Source organism: Vulpes vulpes, chromosome 5 (genome assembly GCF_048418805.1).
Source record: "Vulpes vulpes isolate BD-2025 chromosome 5, VulVul3, whole genome shotgun sequence".
In the NCBI taxonomy this organism is placed as follows: domain Eukaryota; kingdom Metazoa; phylum Chordata; class Mammalia; order Carnivora; family Canidae; genus Vulpes; species Vulpes vulpes.
This window is the reverse complement of record NC_132784.1, coordinates 112,030,028-112,052,557: the sequence shown is the minus strand read 5'-3', so window position 1 is coordinate 112,052,557 and position 22,530 is coordinate 112,030,028. Positions and strand designations below refer to the sequence as shown.

Sequence of the window (22,530 nt, the reverse complement as noted above, 5' to 3'; positions counted from 1 at the left end):
GAGCATGTGTTGTACAGTTAGTGGCTGCCCAAATCCTTCAAAAATAATGCCTGTGAGAACTCTTTTATTATTGGAGTTTTGTTTTGTTGGGATTTGTTTTTGTTTTTATTTCGGTACTAGAATTTAATTTTATTTTTAAAGATGCTTCTTTGACAGAAGTTTCCACAGAGGAAAAGACCCTGTGTAATTTAAATAAAGCTGGACTTTTTTACTTGCACCCTCCTTTTTAGGGTTTATTCTTCTTTTAAATTTAAATTCAATTAATTAACATTAGTGTATTATTAGTTTCAGAGGTAGAGGTCAGCAATTCATCAGTTGCATATAATGGTGCTCATCACATCACATGCCCTCCTTAATGTCCATCACTCACCCCGTTCCCCTACCCCCTCCTTCTAGCTACCCTCTCAGCTCCCCCCTTTTTAAGACTGATTTTGACATGGTGACAAATCTAAAAGAAATACAAATCAGGGTGCCTGGAGGGCTCAGTTAAGTGAATCTTGATCTCAGCTCCAGTCTTAATCTCAGGGTCATGAGTTCAAGCCCTGCACTGGGTTCCACTCTGGAGGTTGAACCTACTTAAAAAAAAATAATTAAAAAAATAAGATGCAAATCCAAAACCTCATAAACTTGGTAGGTAGTGTAACGCCTTTAATTATGTCTGTTGAAAGATACTGCACAGGGAATATTAAATAAAACAGCAGCAGTATCCTTTGACCCCCTCCGCACCACACACACACCATCATCACACAAAGGCCACAGCTCAGGTTAGCTCTGTGTCCACTTCCTTTCCACTCTTCCAATTTTGAGACCCTTCTTCCCTGCTAAAAACTACTTTAAAAAAAAAAAAACAATTTAGCATCTTCCAACTCTCTTCTCTATCTGTAATCTCACTCCTATCATACATGCAGTCCAGCAGCACTTAAGAAAAATGCTTAGAGAAAGCAGAGGTAGAGTAGATGCTTTGAATACTTGTGCTTCAATTATTTTCTCGGTCTTTTAAATTAAAATTAAATTGTGAGGGTATCTTGTTCTCTTGGTTGAATTTACAGAGAGTATCTCTGACAGTTGGCAGTAGTGTTTGTGAAAAGGAGTAGTGAGAGATCATGGAGGAAGGATGCCAGATCAGGAAGGACCAGGGTATAAAGAGCTTTCATTTCCAGGCTGAGTTTGGATGGGGAGGGAGTACCTGTCACTGGCAGGGAAACAGTGCCTCTCAGCCAGCAGGGCGATGGAAGAAACCTGGTCAACAGTGTCCCTGTCTCTGGTTGTGCTTCCTGTACATTTCCTCAAGGACTTCTCTGACCTCAAACTTTTTGGTGCTTTTTTAAAAAAATTATTAAATACTTAAAATAGTGCTTTTTACTTGCCTCACTCACTGTTCCAAGTATTATCTTATGTAATCTTTATAAACAACCTATGCACTATGTATTGTTACTCTCCTTGTTTTACTGATGAGAAAACCAGGGCACAGAGAGATCAAGGAACTTGGTCTAGATCCTGCGGCTAGAAATGGAGGTGTTAGAGGCAGAATTCAAACCCAGGCAGTCTAGCTCCAGAGCCCATGCTCCTCGTAGTCTCTTGTCTGTCTGCAGCATGCTGGCCACTGCTTTGTGAAAGCAGCATCCTCACATGTCTGCATCAGAATTGCTAGGGACCCCTGCAAAACTTTGGTGCACCTGAGACCTACCATATCAGAATTTTTTGTAGGGGGTGGAGAACCTGGATGTTTACATTAAGTCCTGTAGATGATTCTGATATGGATCCTTTGTTAAAGAACTTCTGGGGCACCTGGGTGGCTCAGCGGTTGAGCGCTGCCTTCAGCCTGGGGTGTGGTCCTGGAGACCCGAGATCGAGTCCCACGGCCGGCTCCTTGCATGGAGCCTGCTTCTCCCTCTGCCTGTGTCCCTGACTCTCTCTCTCTCTTTCTCTCTCTCTCTCTCTCTCATGAGTAAATAAAATATTTAAAAATTAAAAAAAAAAAAAAAGAACTTCTGTTTCAGAAGGACCTGCTACTGTTGATATGTTCACTTCTGATCTTGGCTTCCTTTGGAGGTAAGATTAAATAGTTCCTGAAGGATACATGATTATTACAGAGCTTAAAATTAACACTGTGATCCTTTAGTTTGCCTTTTGAACCATCACTACGTGAAATTTTGTTGAAATCCTTTCTTAAACAGTATTTGACCAAACAGGGAAAAAAGAAGTTTCCTTCCTTTCCCATACATGCATTGTATGTCAAACATGAGTGGAAGCTGAGAACTTGCTATTCTATTTATGGTGAGAATGCAGAGAATGTACAAGATTCTGGAAAATATACCTTTTGTGGTATGAAGAGAGAACTCTTCTGAACTCTTTGGAACCAGTCTAATAGCGTACCTCTATGCTTGATGAGGATTGCAGCTAGCAATAAATCTCAGCTTCTAGTGTGGACCAGGTGTTCAGTTTGGCTATCTTTCTAACCCAAGATCTCAAGAGAAAATTGATCCACTAAAGTAGAAAAATCAGATTATGGTAGGTTATAGTTAAATTTTTAAGGGCTTTAAAAAGAAACTTTAAGATTTTGTTTTGTTATTTTTCATTTGGTGGTTTGCTGTGTCAAGATCAGTCTTTCCTAAAATGTACTTCAGGGGATGTTTTGAGTCCGTCCTTTTTCTTTGTGTGAAACCAAGATCAAAATTACTTTGGAGAGAAGATTGAGATCTTTAGTAGAGACTAGAAGAATATCCAGACACAGAACCATGCAGGAGAGATAACTTTAAAAATATAAAGTCAGTAGGATGCCTTACCACCACCACCCCCAACACCAAAAAAGTTGTAGCATCATTGATATGAAGGAGTCCACAGGAATAGTATCTCCCTGCATTACCTTCCGCTGCTGCTGCGATAGTTACACACAAACACACACACACGGCATTTGAGACTACTGTTACATAAGTTTACACCATTTTTTTTTTGTTTCTGCCTAGAACTTTAAAAAATTAATTTTTGTCTCAACCTAGCATTTTCCCCATTTTTAACAACAAAAAGTAATTTTCTTAGATATCTAGATTTAACTTTTTCTTTGAGATGTTTCCTAGTAATCTCTTTTCTCAGAAAACTTGTTGGCTCACTTTGCTGTAGACTCACCTTCTCCCTCCCCACTCTGCATGGTTACTTTGGTAGCTGATCTGTAGGATGCAATTCAGTCTTCAGGAAATTCACTTCCTACCAGTAGTCCTGAGTAAAGTGAATTTTCTAAAACGTAACATCTTGTAAACATTATGTCTGACAAACCCCTATGGTTAAACTCTCCATGCACTTAGTGTTTGATCTTTTTCCTTAAGACATTTTTTGGATTGCCTCACTGTTGGCACTCAACAAATGATGATCGATAACAAGTTTCAGGGGTCATAATTTATTTCCCTAAATCACACACTGTCCAGCTTTTGAAAAACTCTGTATTGGGACTGACAAAGTTTTGAACTTGATTAGCTTGAGTTATTGAATGGAGTAATATGAAGTACAAGGTCAAAGACTTGCTGGCCTGATCCCTGTTCAAAGCATATAACCAGCATTTTGTCGAAGAGCTTTCTCTAGGGAAAATAGTCCTGACCTGGTTTAGAAACACTTTCCCTGCAAACTCTCATTAAGAGAGAAAAATGACTTGGAAGCTGCTGTCTTATCCTTGGGAAAGTATTTATAAGAAAGCATGTTGACCAAGAAACTCTAAATTAATGCTACTTTTTTGTTTCTTGGTTTTTTTTATTCATAGGAGATACAGAAAGAAAGAGAAGCATAGACACAAGCAGGGGGAAAAGCAGGCTCCATGCAGGGAGCCTAAGGTGGGACTCGATCCTGAGTCTCCAGGGTCATGAATCCCGGTCTCCTGGGCCGAAGGCAGAGCTAAGCCACGAAGGCAGCACTAAACCGCTGCCCCAATTAATGCTACTTTAAAAAAAGAGAGGCAGGGGGTGCTTGGTGACTCAGTGGGTTAAGGGGCTGACTTCAACTTAGGTCATGATCTCAGGGTCCTGGTATCAAGCCCACTGGGTCCCTGCTCAGTGAGGAATCTGCTTGTTCCTCTGCCCCTCCCCACCTACACATTCTCTAATTAATTAATTAGTTAATTAAATCTTTTAAAAAAGAGGCAGATCAGAGCACCTGGCTGGCTCAGCCAGTAGAGCATGCAACTCTTGATTTAGGGGTTGTGAGTTCAAGACCCATGTTGAGTGTAAAGTTTAGTTTTTTAAATTATTTTTTAAAAAGAAAGGCACAGACAATAATTATTAGATTGAACTTTATGAAATTACTGATATTTGACCCATAAAAAATTGGCAGTTTTATATGGTACAACCTTATACATTTTTGTGTGAATAAAAGGGGAGAGAGATCAGAGTCCATTGGGCATGTTTGGGTACTCCAGCAGAGAAAGATGAGAACCATATATTTTTTTTTCATATAAATTTATTTTTTATTGATGTTCAACCATATCTTAAAGCAAAATGAGTTTGTATTTATTGGGATTTCAAGCTAATTTTTCCTCTGGTGACCTTGGCAGTATTTATCACGTTTGAACATAGTGTAAAAATTTTCTTCTTGTCAGATGTAAACCTTGGCTCAGTCTTAGGCCATCTGTTGTGCACTAATAGTTTTGACTTATTCTTTCTCTGACTGGCATGCATATTAATGGTGCTGATGCAAGCTTTACATTTCCTTTTATTGGTCTGTAGTTTTATTACATATGTTAGTGGTACAAATACTGCATTCATATTAGCTATTTATATTAACTACTTCTAGTTTGGGGGTGACTAATGTACTTAGCTTATGCTTTTACTATAATGGGAAGCCCTACATCATAGACACTTTAACAGATTTTTTAAATGATTACATTCTACTTAGTTTTACTACCTCTAATTTTTTTTCTTTACGATTTTTTTTAGGATAGTGTCACTGTATGTGTCTGTGTATTTTAATGATTTCAAATTTCTTAATTATCTTTACTTTTCAGTTGCTTTAATGTTTGGACACATTTCTTTTTTTTTTTTTTTTAAGATTTTATTTATTTATTCATGAGAGACCCAGAGAGAGAGAGGCAGACACATAGGCAGAAGAAGAAGCAGGCTCCCTACTGGGAGCCTGATGTGGGACTCGATCCCAGATCCCGGGATCACACCCTGGGCGAAAGGCAGATGCTCAACTGCTGAGGCACCCAGGCGTCCCAGACACATTTGATTTCTGATCAAGAATTAATACAGCTCCTAGAAAACAACATAAATTCAGAATATTTGACTTTGATAAAGAGTTTTGAAAGGCCTGCTTCTCATTGCTGCTTTGGCTCTCCTCTATTTCCAAGTTTTAATATCCTCTTCCCTTTGTTTGGTAGCTTGAAAGAGACTTGGTAAGATAAATGAGGTAGAGTGATAGTAGAAAACCAGAGCTCCCCAGGATAGGAACATAGATGAGAAAAAATTTAATGCAAAGTTTCTTTGAAATGAGGATAGATGCTTTATTTTTGGTCTGGTTTTAGCTGTTTTATATTGGAAAACCAAGCCCATCACTGGAATCCAGTGGATATGGACCAAATATCAAATGTTACTAAGTCATTGTTAGTATAGAGTCCAAAATTTGACAAATAGAGGCCAGTGTTGATCCAAATAAAGCTGCTCAGTGTCACAGTGAAAATTTGATGAATAGAGACCAATGTTGATCCAGATAAAAGCTGACCCAGATAAAATCAGTGTTATGGTGCAGCCTGTTGCAGACTGTTTCATTCCCCAGGAAATATCATTAGATATTAAATACATTCCTTTTTGGGGCACCTGGGTGGCTCAGTGGTTGATGTCTGCCTTTGCCTCAGGTCGTGATCCCAGGATCCTGGGATTGAGTCCCATATAGGGCTCCCAGTGGGGAGCCTGCTTCTCCCTCTGCCTATGTCTCTATGTCTCTCTCTGTGTCTCTCATGAATAAGTAAATAAAATCTTTTAAAATAAATACATTCATACATTCCTTGCTATCAAAGATATGGGGCTCTCCAACCTTAGGCAAGAGTTTCCTAATACAAGAGAAGCCGTCTTACCTAGTACAGTAGGGACTACTGGATGATCTGTGAATTAACAAAATTGCTTAAAGTAGGAGATCATCAAAATGTGTATTTAATTATATAAATGTGGACTTGTTTGCCAAGTTTTGATGTAAGGCCAACATCTTTTCTTTGAGTCCAGATCTAGGAGGGTTCCATGTTGCCTTTTTTATACAAACTACACTCACAATGCATCAACCATGATTTCCAGTATGTTACTCTTACTCTAGATTAGAATGAGAATTTAAAGATACTTTTTAAGTAATCTGAATGCAGACTGGTATGGGTTTTTTTCTTAGTTTTTTATGGTTGTCTTAGAATGAGTGAATTTTTTGAACAATTGATTTTTATTAAATCTCGTTCTTTTCACACACTTTTTTTGTCAATTACTCTAATGTTTTAAAAGATTTATTTATTTATTTTAGAGAGCAAGAGCACGAGTATGGGGGGCAAAGGGAGAGGGAGAGAGAATCTTAAGCAGATGCCACACTGCGCTTGGAGCCCAACGTGGGGCTCAGTCTCATGACCCTGAGATCACAACCTGAGCCAAACCCAGGAGTTGGAGGCTTAACCAACTGTGCCACCCAATTTCCCTAATGTTTTTTTTTTTAATTACACAATTATTCTAACAAATACAATTAGCAAAAGTAGTTTTGGAAAAACACACTAGTCGTGAATGTTCACTTGTATTGTGGGCATCAGTAAGTTTTATTTATTTTATTTTTACATTTTTTTATTTAAATTCAATTTGCCAGCATATAGTATAACACCCAAATGCTCATCCCATCAAGTGCCCTCCTCGTTGCCCATCACCCAGTTTACCCCATCCCCCCTCCCACCTTCCCTTCTGCAGCCCTTTGTTTCCCAGATTTAGGAGTCTCTCATGGTTTGTCTCCGTCTCTAATTAGTAAGTTTTAAAGGAGAGTGGGAAGGGTCATTTAATCTCAGCAGTCAGTTTCCACTCTATACAGATATGTAGAGTCAATATTAAACAACACTTAGTGGGACCTTGATTTTATTGTGAATTACCATTTCAACCTTCAGCTGAGCAAAATGTGATCATGTGCTTTTGATAGGTTAATCTCCAATGCTCTAGCCCTCTTAGAAAGAGAAGAGGCATAATTTTGGATGTTGCATTATGTACTAATATTTCAGTTTTCTTCTAACAAAGTGCTTGGAAAAGGGAATAGGGAGAATTGTATGAAAATAGCAGATTTTCTCATGCACAGTATTGTGTAACATTGGAAAACTAATGTTTTATTATCACAGTGAAATGTTTTGGTGTTTTCCCACCAGTGTTTCTCTGACTTCTTCTGGGAATAGAAATAACAATGTGTTGATGATAGTGTCTGTCCACAAAGTTTCCTCCCTGAGGTATCTGAAATCTGAGATACTTTTCAGGAGTGCATTTGGAGATATCCTAAAATTAGTGACATAGATTTCAGCAATACTGCCAAAATAAAGCTCCTTTGTTTCTGAAAACATCACTAATAGAATTAACAATATGCTAAAAAGGAGTGATATGAACATAGTTGAGTAGAAAAAACTGATTCAAAATTCACTGTTACAGCAAAGAGTATTTAATTTGAGAAAGTGAAAGTAAATGTTAAATGAACTAGCTATATGTGTGTGTATAAATTATTTTTTAATGTAAGATAACTACTATTAGAATTTGTAATATACCGACTTTGATTCCCTGCAGTTCCCCAAGCACTTTAAATTCTAGATCACCTCTCCCTCCCCCCATCCCAGTTTGCACACTTTAATAATTAGAGGTAAGTCTGGTTAATGTACTATTTTTATCCCTTCAAGATTCGATTCTTCTTTTTCATAAATAATAATGTATTTTTTTGGCATTCTTCTACAAAAATAACTACTTTGAAATTTAATGAAGAAAGAAAGCAGGAGACATTATGTTCAGATAATCATGTTTAAGAACAATGTTTAGTATGGTATCTAGATCTTAGCAGGAAACTCAGATTTAACTCTGATCCTGACCTTATATCCCATGACCAGTGGAATCCAAGTGTGTTTATTTTTACAGTAGCTTTAATTTGAGGCTTACAAGTTTGTTGGTTTGTTTTCTCATTCAATTTTGGGGACCCTGAAGCAATATTTTAATTATAGGAATTAAGCTATTTATAATTTTCATGTCATGAAGATCAGCAAATTTTGTTTTTTTCTTGGCTATATTATGTTATCTTACTGAGAAATGTGTGATCTTTGTGTCTAACAATGCACTTAAAAAAAAAAAAAAAACCTCCCATGCTGCAATGCTGGAATTCTAACAGAACAACTTCACTCATCTTTTCCCCAACTTAAAAGAAAAAAAAAATCTGTTCTCATAGAAATACTGCCTCAAGTTAAACAAAGGACAAGCAGTTACTGGAAATGTTTTCTATACAGTTCTTGTTCATGTATATTCATTTCAATTTGTTTTTTGCATTCTAGATTTTGTCTTCGCTTTGCTGGTAATTGCATTTCACAATCACATTGACCTTTGAACTAAGTTGCATTGAATTTTTATTACCTTCAGCTGTGTTAAATCCTACTTGTAGTGAGTCCTTCAGCCAGTTTGCTGAATGAGTGATGAAGCAAGAGGGGTTAATATCGGGTTCAGTTCTATCTCAGTTTAATCGTGCTCCCTTAAGTGGAAACACTAATGTATGTTGTTTTTTCTTTTTGCTGTGACAATTCTTATGTTTTTGCTAGGGAAAAGGAGTTAAGATGTTTGAACAGTAGTTCATATCAAAGTCCTAAGTTGTTTATAATAGCTGTGGAATACCTATAGTTGTACATACCCTTTCCAAAACACATATACTCCCCCTTCTCATCTTACTTTTAGTATTTGTGTGGTTGGAAACCAGAAACCTCAGGTGCCACGGGTCACTTACAGATTATCAAAAGTTGGCAGTGTACATTTGGAACTTTATACTTGTGCTAAAACATGCATTTATAATTTTTTAAATTCTTGAATTGTATGCTTTTTAAGGGCCAGAACTATAAATCTCCTTTAGTATATACTTATCACTTACCAAAATAAATCTAATGCTGTGGTTGCTTCAAAGGAGAAGGGGAGGCTAAACCGGCAAAGTTCTAGGCTTTGCCTTTACTGTAAATTACAATCAGAATCTCTATTTTATGTACCAGTAATTTGGGATCAGAATTTGGGGTGGGTGGCAGAAATGGTCTTCCTCTTTAAAAAAAAAAGTAAAAATGACTCTTTTGGATTGATAATTTCAGTATCTTGTGATATCTAGTCTTGCACCCTCATTGTACAAGATTGGAAACAGACCCAGATCATACAGCTTATTAGTGGCAGAACTAGAATTAAAATCCTTCTCTTCTGATTCCTTGGCCAGTAGCTTTTATAGTGTACCACAGCATATATATTACCAGAACCTAGGAGTATTCCAAGAATACTACGTAGCACCTGGTAATGATAGATGCTCACTAATTCATAAGATGATTTGTAGTTGTTAATGACCTGTAAGCCAAGCAAAAATAAAAAATGTCATTTTTTTATGATCCCAATGAAATGTTAGCATCTTAGAAACTCTGATTTTGACCTATTACAAGACTAAGCTTGTAAGTTGTTACAACAGATTGTTCTCTGTTATCCTTAGGATCACCTGCTGTTACCAGCTACCACCCACAACAAGACCACAAGGCCAAAGATGTCAATTGTATTACCAGCAATAAACATAAATGGTAAGTTGACATTTCAGTTTATGAATGACATAAGATTTCTTTGTTTAACCAGTATTCTCTGGATTAACTAAAAGACGTTTAAAATACTTGGTTGGTCAGATATATGTTCATGCATTAATCTTGAAACATTTTCCACTTTTTTCACAAAGTATTATTTTTAAAATCCTATACTCTCTTTAAAAATAACTCTTTTAAAAGTTAAAAGATTTAAAGTTAACTTTTAAAATTACTGTATTTTTAAGAGAAAAAATTCATTCTCTTATTTATAAAATCAGAAGAGTTAGCATATTGACTAGCTCTACAGAATTATTGTCTGTAGCTTCTCTGCTTATACATATAATATAAGAATTCTGGGTTCTGAGCGTAAATTTGTGAGTTGGGTTTTGGGAACTCAGAGCAGTTTCCTGTATTATGTAGATGGTGACATAATTCCCAGACCAACCATCACAAGCCTATTTAGCCCGTAATACTGATGAATTTGGTATTGATCGTATTAGTGTTCCATTTTGTTTTCCTACTAGTGCTGGGTATTACATAAGATACAAATAATGCTGTAATACCTTGAGATCATCTAAAGATGTTAAGGCATCTTGCTTATAATCTAGAAAGAAAAATAAGCCCAGAAATCACTATACTCCAAGAAAAAAAGTCTCATAAGGAATATACCAATTGCTAAAGAAACTTAATAAAGGAGAGATTATTTCCATCTGGGTTCTTCATAAAAAAGAAATATCTTACTCCCAGTGCCAGCTATGTGTTGCAGATGAGCATAGTGTATATTGTTGACTAATTGCTTTCTCTGACACATATTAGGCTCTAATGAACCTAGGAGGATTGGCTATCCTTCTCAAGTCCATTTATTTGGTATAAAGGAACTACCAGTACATTTTCTAACCAGTAGTAAGAACCTCATAGTTTATGAATAAGCCAAAAAATGAAAAGCCTTTTGAACTAACCTGCAGTTGAACCAGTTTACATTCTGATTGATGATCATAGTTAAACAACCAAATACAATTATTTTAATAAAACAAACTGGGATTCTAGATAAATTTAAAAAAAAATTAGTCTTAGAGAAAAAATATTAGATACTCATTGTATATTTTAAGACCATAGACACTCTAAAATTTCATTGAACTTTATGCAGACTGCTTATTAGAAATGCTTAGGGGGTTATAGGGGTACCTGAGTGGCTCAGGTGGTTGAGCATCTGGCTCTTGGTTTCAGTTCAGATCATGATCTCAGGGTCATGGGGTCGAGCCCCACATTAGGCTGCATACTCAGCACAGAGTCTGCTTGAGATTCTCTCCCTTTGCCCCCGCTCCTGTTCACGTTCTCTCTCTAAAATAAAATAAATAAGTAAAATCTTTTTTTTTTTTTAAAGAAATGTTTAGGAAATCATGATCTCTGGGTTGTGAGATCAGTGTCCACATAGCCTAGAGCCTGCTAAGATTCTTCTCTCTCCCTCTCATCCTCCCCACCCTCCCTCTCTTTACTCTCTTAAGAAAGAGAGAGAGAGAAGAAAGAAAAGAAGAAGAAAGAAAGAAAAGAAAGAAAGAAAAAGAAAGAAAGAAAGAGACTGACTTAGGCAGCTTGTTAGGCTTTTTTAAAAAAGATTTATTTTAGAGACAGAGAACGTGTGTGTTTGTGTGTGTGCAGGGGGAAGGGCAGAGGGAGAGAGAATCTCAAGTAGACACCCCACTGAGCACAGAGCCCTGTGTGGGGCTCAGTTTCACCACCCTGAGATCATGACCTGTGCCAAAATAGAGTCAGACACTCAACCAAGTAAACCACTTAGGCTCCCTGAGGCAGCTTTATAGAAAAAATAAAACATTTTTTTTTGCTTAAAGCATGAAAGAATTATGATATTTTCTTAGTATTACAAAGATTTTTAAAGCAAGTTAAAAAAAAAAAAAAAACTAACGTTTGTTGAGCAGAATGTATCTTCCCTCAGTAGAGGCATACCTCCAAAGCTTGCACGGAGCAGTCCTACTACTACTTCATGAAGGACGGTATATCCCAGAATGTACTGTATTACACTCCAAGAATATGTTTAGGAAATACCATTGATTCTTTTTTCATAGGTACCTAGGTTTCTGTGCTTGAACCATAATAGATTTAAGTTCTTGGTCAGCTTATGCTCAGAAAGGCTATTATCTAAGCTTCCAACAAGACAGAATTCACTTAATTTTGTTCTGATATTTATGCAAGAGAATGCCTGGTTTTATTTTATAACAGTGAGCTATCATATTTACTAAGCCAAAAACAATAAGATGCTGCTTGACTCTGTTGATCTTGGCCAGGGGGCTAATTTTTGAAAATGAGCCTTTCGTGGATTTGAAAAATACAATCATTAGAAGATCATTTCCTTTTTAATCTGGTTTTGATTTCTTTGTACATAAATTTAGTTTTTTCCTTTTTAGGGTATAGTAAACTATTTGAGAAGTTAAGAATCAAATTCGAGAGATATTGGTTGACTGTCTACCTCTTTTTGAATAGTTCCCTCCACCTCCTCGCTCTGAGGATACTTCTCACATTAGAATCTGATTTTACTACTCACCTTATGTGCCTCAGAGCCTGCAGGTGGGGTGGGGGTCTATCCTTGCTCCCCACTCCAACTTCCAAATGATCTCTCCTTCTTTCCCCTTTAATTCCCCTAATATCTTAAAGTGTATAATGCCAGGTTTTACTCCTCTTACCCTGGTTCGTTGCTGTCTTCTGTCCCACCTTCATGGATGACTCTCCACCACTGCCTTTGCAATCTCTCTGTGTAATTTTAGCATCCAGATAGAGGATTCATCCAGCACCCTGGCCTCTTTTTTTTTTTTTTTCCCCACCCTGGCCTCTTTTGATCTCGTTCCCCCCCCCCCTTAAGGTTATTTATTTATTTGTTTATTTATGAGAGCACTAGTGGGGGTTGGGGGGCAGAGGGAGAGGGAAAAGCAGATGGGAGCCAAGCTTAGGCTTGATCCCAGGACTCTAAGATCATGACCTGAGCCGAAGTCAGACATTTAACTGACTTGAGCCACCCAGGTGCCCCAATCCTGTTGTCGTTTATTCTCTACCCCTCATCCTCCCATCCACATGGTCATACTCTAGACCTCCTCATCATCAGTAATGGCACTGCTCTTGAAATACCCTCTCCAGGCATCCCACTCCTACTTATCTCTTACTGTAAACCCACACTCCCAACTACTCTGACTTCACAGTCTCCAGTGCTCCGACACCCCACCGCTTTTTCTTTATGGATCACATTCGAAATGGTCATATATTCCTTCTTAGCCTCGATTCCACTCCCCATACTTGCACCACTCTCTTGCAACCTCCCATCCTCCCTGGCTTCTTCTTTTCTTAGGTCCCACTTGTCTGCAAAAATCCCACCCTAGTTACACCCAGCTGTCTCTTTATGCCTCCTCTCAAGCAGCTGAATATTGCCAGAAAATACCATCTAGTCAGGATAAGTAGCTTCACTGCAAATTTATGACTATTAATTCCAAAGGAGCATTCAGTACTGCCAGTATTGCTGGTAAATTCACTTGCCCTCTGTCTGAAACAAGAATTTCTCACCCTCTCTTCTCAAATTCCCAACATCCCCTCTGCCTACCCCCTCAGCTGATGAACTAACCAAATGCTACGCTGAGAAAATAGATGTACTCATGTAAGAGCTACCTCATCTTCCGCTACCCACAGCACAGCTGCATCTGATGCACACGGGCCCTGCCTGCCCTGTGGTGGAGAGAAGAATCTTCCATTGGGTTCTAAATCCCAGTTTGCTCTTTGTTAGATAGGTGTCACTGGGCAGGTTAATGAGTTTTTCTGTACCTCAGTTTCCTTATCTGTAAAAGGAGATCTTAGTGATACCTTTATCTTAGAGTTGGTGTGAAAATTAAATGAGTAAAAATGTTCTGAGTAGCACCGGGCTATTTTCATTGTAGTCACTCATGCCCCATTGTCGTTGTCATCATCCACATCATTGAAGATGACTCCTTCCTTTTGGACCCCACATCCCAGCCCCTTTCACTGCTTCAAAGACTTTGCTCCTACACTGGTACCCTCCATATCCTGTGCCGTCAGCCTCTTCTCTACTGGCTCATTCCCATCAACATCCAGAATGCCTTAATACTACCTTTGGTGTGGGGAGACTCTGTTAATGCCACATCCTATTTCTCCACTACCCTTCAGGGAAACACTCTTCTTGAAAGAGTACCTTGTACTCAACTGCATTCATCTGCTTATCTCCTGATCTCTCCTCCACACTCACATGGGCTTTCTTCTGAACCATTTGAGACTAGGTTACAGATATTCTTATATTTTACCCCAAAATACCTGGATATGCATCTGTATTCTCCTACATAAGCACAAGAAGAAAATGACCACACGTTAAAAAAAAAAAATAAGTTTAGCATTGATACTATACAGTGTAGTATATAGTTCATATTCACCTTTCCAATTTGCCCTCAAAATACTCTATAGCTTTTTGTGGGTAGGGGTACAGAATCTAGTCAAAGACCATACTTAACACACCTCTTTAGTATCCTTTCATCTAAACTTGGCACACCTCTTTAGTATCCTTTCATCTAAAACACTTGCCTTTTAAAAAATTGTCTTTCATGACATAAACACACTTTTTAGAAACCAGAGTCACTGAGATATAACATAACATACAGTAAAAATCAGCAATTTTAATGTGTACCATTTAATGATTCTTGACAAATGTAAATAGTTGTGAAACTATCACTCAATCAGGATACAAATGTTTTCATTACTTCAGAAAATCTCCTTGTACCCCTTTACAGACATTCCCCTGAAGTATATTTTTGATATTCTCTCCTTTTGAAACACTTCATTGTAGGCTTTCATAATCCCATGGCATGTCTACTTTTTCTCCTTTGCCTCCTCTCAGTCAACTCAGCCAGCTTTTTCCTCCTCTGTGAGGACAGGAAATGTGTTTGTTATGTTGTGTTTGCCCCTTATAACCCCGCACCTAGAACAATGTCTGGTGTAGGAAAATTGCAACATGAGGCACTTTGATATAAACTAATTCATGTAATATTCACCTGCCAGCTAAGTATTATCCTCATTTTATAGATGAAGACATTAAAGCCCAATGAAATAATTTGTGCCACTTATACAGCCACTATATAACAGAGAGCCAGGATTTTTAGAAGTGTATAAAGTATATTATGATTAATTATTATATTGTTATTTCAGTATTAAAGACAGATGTGTGAATAACAAGAATATTTGGGATTCCAGAATTTAAAATAGATTTTTATACCACTCTATCCCTTATGGTATAAGGCCATGCACATTCATTGAGAGCAGTATAATACAGTGTAATTCCTGTGTTTTGAATTTGATAGACTCAGGTTTGTTGAATGTCAGGATAAGTAAAGCAAATGTTATTTGGCCAGTACTTTGTGATCACTTGAAAGATTTTGCTGTTTCCATTCTTCACGTGATTAAAAACAGTTGGCAGATACAGTTTAGTCTAATCTTTCTAGATGTAAATTAAGTGTTTACTAGTTACCTTTCTACTATTGGTTGAGATACGGGATTCATAGTAGAGAATGAATTGAAATTATTAACTCCTTTTCAACAATTGTTCAACAAAGGAAAATACATGGAAAAAATTGAAGTATAAAACTCTTCAAGATCCAGAGGTAGATTTCTTTGGCTTATTGGGTGTATGAATTTGACAGGCAGTACTGTATCACTTATAATCTCAAGAATGTAAGTTATGCACAGAAATGTTTGAACACCTGCTTATTACAAGAGCAGAAATGTTGTGAGGATATCTGTAACATAAAAGATTTTCATCCTGAGCAGTGTAAGAGTTTGAGAAAGTTGAATAAAATATATTTTCTGCCATTTCTGAGTTCAAAAGTTACATGTAACTTGGAAAGGAACATGAGTTGTGGGTTTGATCTCTCTTTCTGACTTTAGTGGTGCCTGTAGGATTTTGGAGAGAGTGGTGGAAGACAAAGTCAAATTTTATTGAGTTGGTTTCTGAAGTACCCTGGATAGGAATATTTGGGAAGAGGAATTTGATTTCCTAATTTTGGCAAAGTATGTTAGATTCCCAAGTCAATATCTGATCTTAAACTATAACGTATAATGACTCTACTTTGTGGTTTTGAGCTATGGAAAAAAGTCTGTACAAGAAATAGCTAAAGAAAGTAGGATATGGGTGTGAAATTAATGCCATTTAGAAAATACTGGTTACATCATTCTGTGCTTTCTATGCCAATTTAATTTTTATAATTTATTTCGTTTTGCATTTTCTTTGTTATTTGATTTCCTTTGTCTCATATGACAGTTAAAAACAAGTTAGTGAAGCTGTGAATAAATCTTCACACTGAAGATTGTTGAAGTAAAATAAAATGCTAGGTATGCTTTTAAAAAGCTTTTAAAAAATGATTACAGATGGTTGGCAGAGCAATGGATGATAAATTAAAGGCTATTGCTATTTTTAAAAAAAGGATTCTGGAAGTTTTCCTTGTACTATAAGTCAACATTTCCTGATTTTAAATTATTTCCACTTATGTTGTGGTAAAACTGCTCATTTTCTTTCTTTCTTTCTAAGTGATTCAACAAAATTGACCATAGAAGAGGTCTTACTTTTAATGGTAGCTACTTTGTTGACATCTTTCACTGGGAATGAACACAGCCATTAGCAGATACATAATTTGACCGGTACTTTGGTTGATTTGGTTTGACTGTTCCCCTTCCCTCTGTGTGTCGTGGACCTAAGCTAGTGTGGTACCTGAGTAGTAAAGAGAAAACAGAAATAGAATAAATTCTACGCTGCCCTTGGTAAGGGTTCAAGTAGGTGAACAAATGACTACAGGCTAAACTGTATTTATATTTAATCTAATATAATTTCCATGTAAAGAAAATCGAGAAGAACTTACTAGCAATGAAACATCTTTTTAGCTGAAGAGGATATAATAGGAGGGCAGGAAGCAAACCAACTCAATAAATGTGTTGGTTTTAATAATAAGAGAATGTTGATACAACTGCTTTTGATGATCAACAGTTTCATAAAACTGTGATCTCAAAGAAAATGTATTTGGAAACTGTCCTACTTTAGACATGTTCTGCACCAGCAGGCTTAGCTGTCTATAAGAGAATTGTGCCTAAAAGTTGTGCCTTTTATGCTTATAAATTCATTTCTTCTTAAAGGCCTGCAGATTATTTGCTTTCTTAAAATATATTTACAACCTTGCATTTTCATTGCAATTTATTCCATTTCAGTGTTCTATAATTGTGTCCAGGCAGTTGAGTAAGTAGAGTCTTCTAACCATGTTTTAAATATTTAAAAAAACATAATCAAATATTTGACTTTTGACTCACTACTGAAACCAGTTGTACAATTCCCACACTGAGAATTTCTACTAAGAAAAGAAGAAAATCGACACTACTCATGTAAAAGAAATATTTTTTCTTTCAAAATATATCCATAGATCTATGAATTATGTGTAGCTCGCAGATAGAATGAGGAGTGTTAACATTGACCGTACTAGCTGTGATAAACAGTACCTGGGTCTTCCTGTTCATTCCCTGGGTTGAACTGGCAGTTTCCTCGTGAAAAGACAATCACCTGTGGGAGGCAGAGGATGACTCAGACTGTCTTTACAATGTGGGTAAACTTTGGCTCAATTCCTTAGATCCCCTTTTAGCTAATTTTCTCTAGTGATGCTAAATTGCAAGCTAGACCTAGACGAAAAGTGATGATGTAGGTCAGTTCTAAACCAGAAATAACATGCTGATTTATTAAGAGAAATCAATTCATTACTGGATAGTTCTAAATCATAATGCCTCTAGCATCAGATCAAAAATTTAAAGAATAGGATAGATACTAGAATCTTGGCACCTTGGGAAGTAAAACTTGAATGGGACTGTAAAGGAAACTTACAGGAGGATAAGGAGAGGGATGTTTATTTACATAAGGATTGCATTTAGCTACGAGTAACAGAAAACCTTAACTAACCATTGTCTTAAATGAATTGGATTCATTTTTTTTCTTCTATATTGAGAAGTCCAAAGCAATGAACCAGTCTAGATGCTGGTGTTGGTTCAACAGTGTAAAATGCTAGGACTAAGGTTGTTGCAATTCTCTTGGCCTTTCCCAGATGTTCTCAAAGTGGCTGCTCCAGCTCAAGCCCTCATATCTATGTTTCAGATAGTAAAAAAGGAGGAAGGCATGGCATCTATCAGGAAAGCAAACATTGTCCAGCTATTGCTAGCAGACTTTTGCAGATGTCTCATGGGACATGTAAACTGTGTCACATGCTTACGCCTAGCTTTAAGGGAGGGTCAGAAATACAATGTTTTAACTAGGCACACTGTGATCTGAAAAAAATGTGGACTTCTCTTAGTATGGAAATCATGGATATTGGGTGGACAAATCAGCAGCAGCTGCCTGCTTTGGTATTCTGTCATGTGCTAAGTTGGGACTGAATAAAATGTCTGGAAGGAGACAGTAAAGAGAGGACTCATGTCAAAGAGAATGAGCAATAGTGTTTACTGCATGGGATGCAGTAAAGCTACATGATGTAGGTCATTAATAAGTTAAGGAAGTGACTTTAAGCTCTCCAGCATAAAAATTACACTGTGAAAGCTCTGGTAAGAGACTGTTAATCTGGCTGAGGTCTGTAAGAGGAAAAAAAAAAGTTAGGAGGGAAGATGAGCTAGGATGCATTGCACCAATTTGGGGGTAAGGTTGTGAAAGGCCTGGAATGGAGAGAAAGGAAAACTGTCCAAAGGAATTTCATAGGGAAAATCTATTGCGCTTGGCAACTGAAGGAGGGAGAAGTAGAAGCTGATGGCACGATGGTAAAGTAGATGTCCCAGAGCTGTTTCTTGCCACCCTCGTTTCCTCTGGGCGAAGTTGTCAGGGTAACCATTTTTAACTCCTCCCAAACCGTTTGGTTATCCCCACTTGGTGTAGCCTTTTCCGAACCCTCTTCTCCAAAGTCTGGAAATAGAATTTTGAAAAGGAAAAGACAAGATTAATGGTGGATCTGCCTTTCTGTACCTAAAGACTTGCCACACTGTTGAGAGTGATACTGCTTTGAGGATTTATTGGCAGTTGCACAGGTCAGTTTTTTTTTCATGAATAGATTGTCTTTTTTCATATTCTATTTACTAATAAACTTTTTAATCACTGGGAACTTTCATGAGCCTCCAAAGGTTTCCATCAAATCAGATTGCACTGCATCTTCCAGGATATTAGTACTTACTTCCTTGACCCGAAGGAGCCAGTTGCCGAGCCTGCTGCACCTAACTGACCTTCTGAGGCCGGGCAGCTCTCAGTGAGATCACTTTCACTCTGTCTCCCTTGTGGCAAAAATCTGTTTCTACTCAAACAGATGGTTTAGCTTTTGACTAATAAAAGCTAGAGATCAGCATCTATTTAAGCCAACAGAATTGGTTTGAAGCTCCTACTGACTGTTCAAAATCTGAATTATTTCTTTATTTTACACATACGAAGCTCCTCAGAATGGATTTTTCTTTGTACTGGAAAATCAAGGACCTTGTAGTGAGTCAGAGGATTGAACCATTTCACATAATCTCAAGTTTCTGGTTTTTTTGTTTTTGTTTTTTGAGGAACTACTTCACAAGCATAGGTTCAACTCTGTTCTCTCTTAGGCAGTGATAACCAGCTGGAAACACTAGAGATCCTAACTCTCTGTGGAGTGCCACATAGTTCTTTCGGGACTTGCTGATAATTTCTTTGTTATTTAAAGATGTAGCTGATAACGGGTGATAGGGATATATGTGTCAAAACACTGCAATTCTGTTCACATTGGAGACTGCTCCTCCTCTTAGGCTTTTACAAGTAAAGGTTAAAGAGTCCTCAGAAATCCATATCTTTCTGTGTCTACAATGTTGCAGTTGAAAATATGAACACAGATTGCTAGAGCTGCCACTTTGGGAATCTTGAGTACGTCAGGCAAGAAATGCCTTTGAACTTAACCAAATATCCATAGAGATATTTTATTCCATATTTATTACAGATTTTACAGAAACAATTGCATGCCTTAAACATAAGATTTAGATTAAATAATGAGACAAATGTGAACTGTAAAATAGTTTGCTGCTAGGAGCAGAGTTGTTAGGAAGACCATACAGTTAGCCTCTTTTGAAGATATCAAAACCCAATGTCCTTGTTTTCATTCTACTTAACATACAGGACAGAACCTTGTGGGAAATGTGATCCACTTGGTATCACTAGGGTATAGATTAGGACAAAGAAAGACTCATTAATAGTCATGTCATCAAGTCATAAAATATCAAGGTTAAAAGTATCTTTGGTACAGTCATCCATGCTAACTCCCTTCCAGGGTTAGGATTTTCTTCTGCCACACTGTCCGTCTGGCCGTCTGGCCACCATCTGTGGCCAACCACTTTAGATACAGTCCCCTCTGAGGATGAAGACTGCCTGCCTTAAATAGCCCTGGCAATTTGTAAATTATTCCTCTTCTGTCTCTTTCATACTCTACCTATAAGTCAACGAGATTAGGTCTGAAAGTAATCTTTCTTCAGTATGACAGACCTCTAGCTACTTGTACTCTTTATATCCTCTGAGTCTTCATACACCAAGGCCTTCCAGTTTTCAGAAGCTATTCTTCTTGGGCCCTCAACTCTGGTCTTTCTCTTCTAGGTTGGTTCTGGTTTTTCCACCTCTTATGGAGGGCTATGAATAAGGAGCATAATGGAGTATCTCCAAATTCTGTGTAGTGTACTTCAAGTGATGACACCAAAGTGTTTTTCCCAGGTGGCTCCTTTCATGTATATTACTACCAAGCCATGTCTCTTCCATTTTGCTTCCTGATTCTGATGTTTGGACTGTTTTTATCCTGATGAACATCTTTTTGATGAAGTTTTTCTTAAATCCCTTACTCAAACATTCAGGGACAGCTTTCCTAAGCCCATGGAATAGATTAGGTGCCCCTCTCCCACATCCACTGCCTAGAATATTCTAGACTCCCTTATTTTTGTAGCATTTGTATTTATAGTCGGTAGCTTATTGTCTAACTTACCTTCTAAACTGTAGGTTCTTTAAAGTTAGGGACCCTGTTTGTTTAATTTTGTTGTTGTTGTTATTCCTAGTGCCTTATAAAAAAAATAAGTGCCTGACATACAGTAGGTGCTCAACAAAATGTGTTGAATTGAATTAAATGTATAAAGCCTCTAGGCAAGCTGGGCACTGTCACTTGTATCCAAGAGAACATGTAATCAATTAAATCCACACACACACAGTGATCTTTGAGCTGATTCCTGAAGGGTTCATATGATTGTCCCAAGTATGTGAAACATTCTGGATGGGCAGAGGGAACAGTATAAATAGAGATATCAGAACAAGAAAACTGGTTAGCTTACTTGGGGGATTGAAAGTGCATGGATAGGCCTTGAGGTACAGAGAAAGCCAGAGAGGCCAGTGGAGGCCAGGTCACAAAGGCCTGTAGGACATGATGCAGGGTTTTGATTTTACCTTGTGAGTAATAGGGAGCTACTAAAGGATTTTGGGCAGAGGAGAGGCACAAGTAGAATCATGTTTCAAATATTTCCCTGACAGCAAGGATGGATTAGAGGGTGTGATACTTTTTTAAAAGACAACAGTTAGAAAGTTATAATCATCTCCTCGAGAAATAGCAGTTTGAAACAAACACTGATGACTTCACAGTTTCTGAGTCTCAGGGATGTGGGAGCAGCTTAGTGGGGTGGGTCTGGCTCCAGGTCTCTTTGTGAGGTTGTAGTCAGGCTGTTGGTGGAGCTGAGGATTTGATTGGGGCTGAAGGATCTGTTCCCATACTCACTGTTGGCAGCAGCCTTCTGCTTCTCACCAGGAGGGCCTCTTCCTGGAGCTTCCCCCAGGGCAGCCAACCCATGAGGGCGGGAAAGTGAGCAAGTGAGAGAACTCCCTAGATAGAAGCCAGGCTTTTAACCCTAGTTGAGGAGGTGACATACCATCACTGCCCCCACGTGCAGTAAACTACATAGACTGCACGTGGGCTGTTGTAGGAGGGGACTTCATGAGGTGTGAGTACCAGGAGGGTGCAGGGTGGGGGTATTTTAGGGGCTGCTTGCCATGCTGCCTGTGGCAACGTACAGTACAGAGTACGTCTCAAAGTTGGAAATACTGTGATGATTTATGGAGACAGAAGGACAGAGTACTTCTCAGAGAAACTGTCCTGTTAGTCATTTCTTCCAGCTTCTTACTGCCTAGAGCACTTGCTTGACTGAAAGGTAGGACAGTAAGACCCCATTGTCAGTACTAAATAATGGTTAATTTGCCATCATTGCTCAGTTTTCTGAGCTTTGACAACCTGGTTGCATGTTTGTTTTATAGGGTAATGCAGTTGTGGCTCAGGTTTACAAATATCCATCACACACACTCTGCTACGTAACGTGCAGGTTGCACAGGGACCCTAGGATATGATCTCTGCCCCCAGGGAGCTTATCTCACTGGCAGACAGGACATATGTAGATCAGAGAATCTCAGAGCTGGAAGGCAGCTTAGGGACAGTGCAACACAGCAGCCTCATGATACAGGTAAGAAAATAGGTTTGGGGAGGCAAACGGCTGATGAAACTGTGACCTGAAGCCCAGATCTTTATGTCTCCAGGCACAGTGCTTACGTTAAATGTGAAAGGTAATGTTTTTTGGTTTTGGGTTTTTGTTCTGTTTTTTTAGAGAGGAGAGGGAGGGCAGAGGGAGAGGGAGGGAGAGAATCTTAAGCACGATCCACACCCAGT

General features: G+C 38.0%; 1 protein-coding gene across 1 annotated transcript in view; it reads left to right on the top strand.

Moving 5' to 3' along the window:
- The window catches only part of ATF6 (activating transcription factor 6), a 202,928-nt gene that overhangs the window by 138,029 nt on the left and 42,369 nt on the right, over positions 1-22,530 (top strand). The window contains exon 15 of the mRNA XM_025991244.2: positions 9,685-9,769. Within this exon, the coding sequence (XP_025847029.1) occupies positions 9,685-9,769 (85 nt within the window). The remainder of the gene's footprint in view (positions 1-9,684; positions 9,770-22,530) is intronic.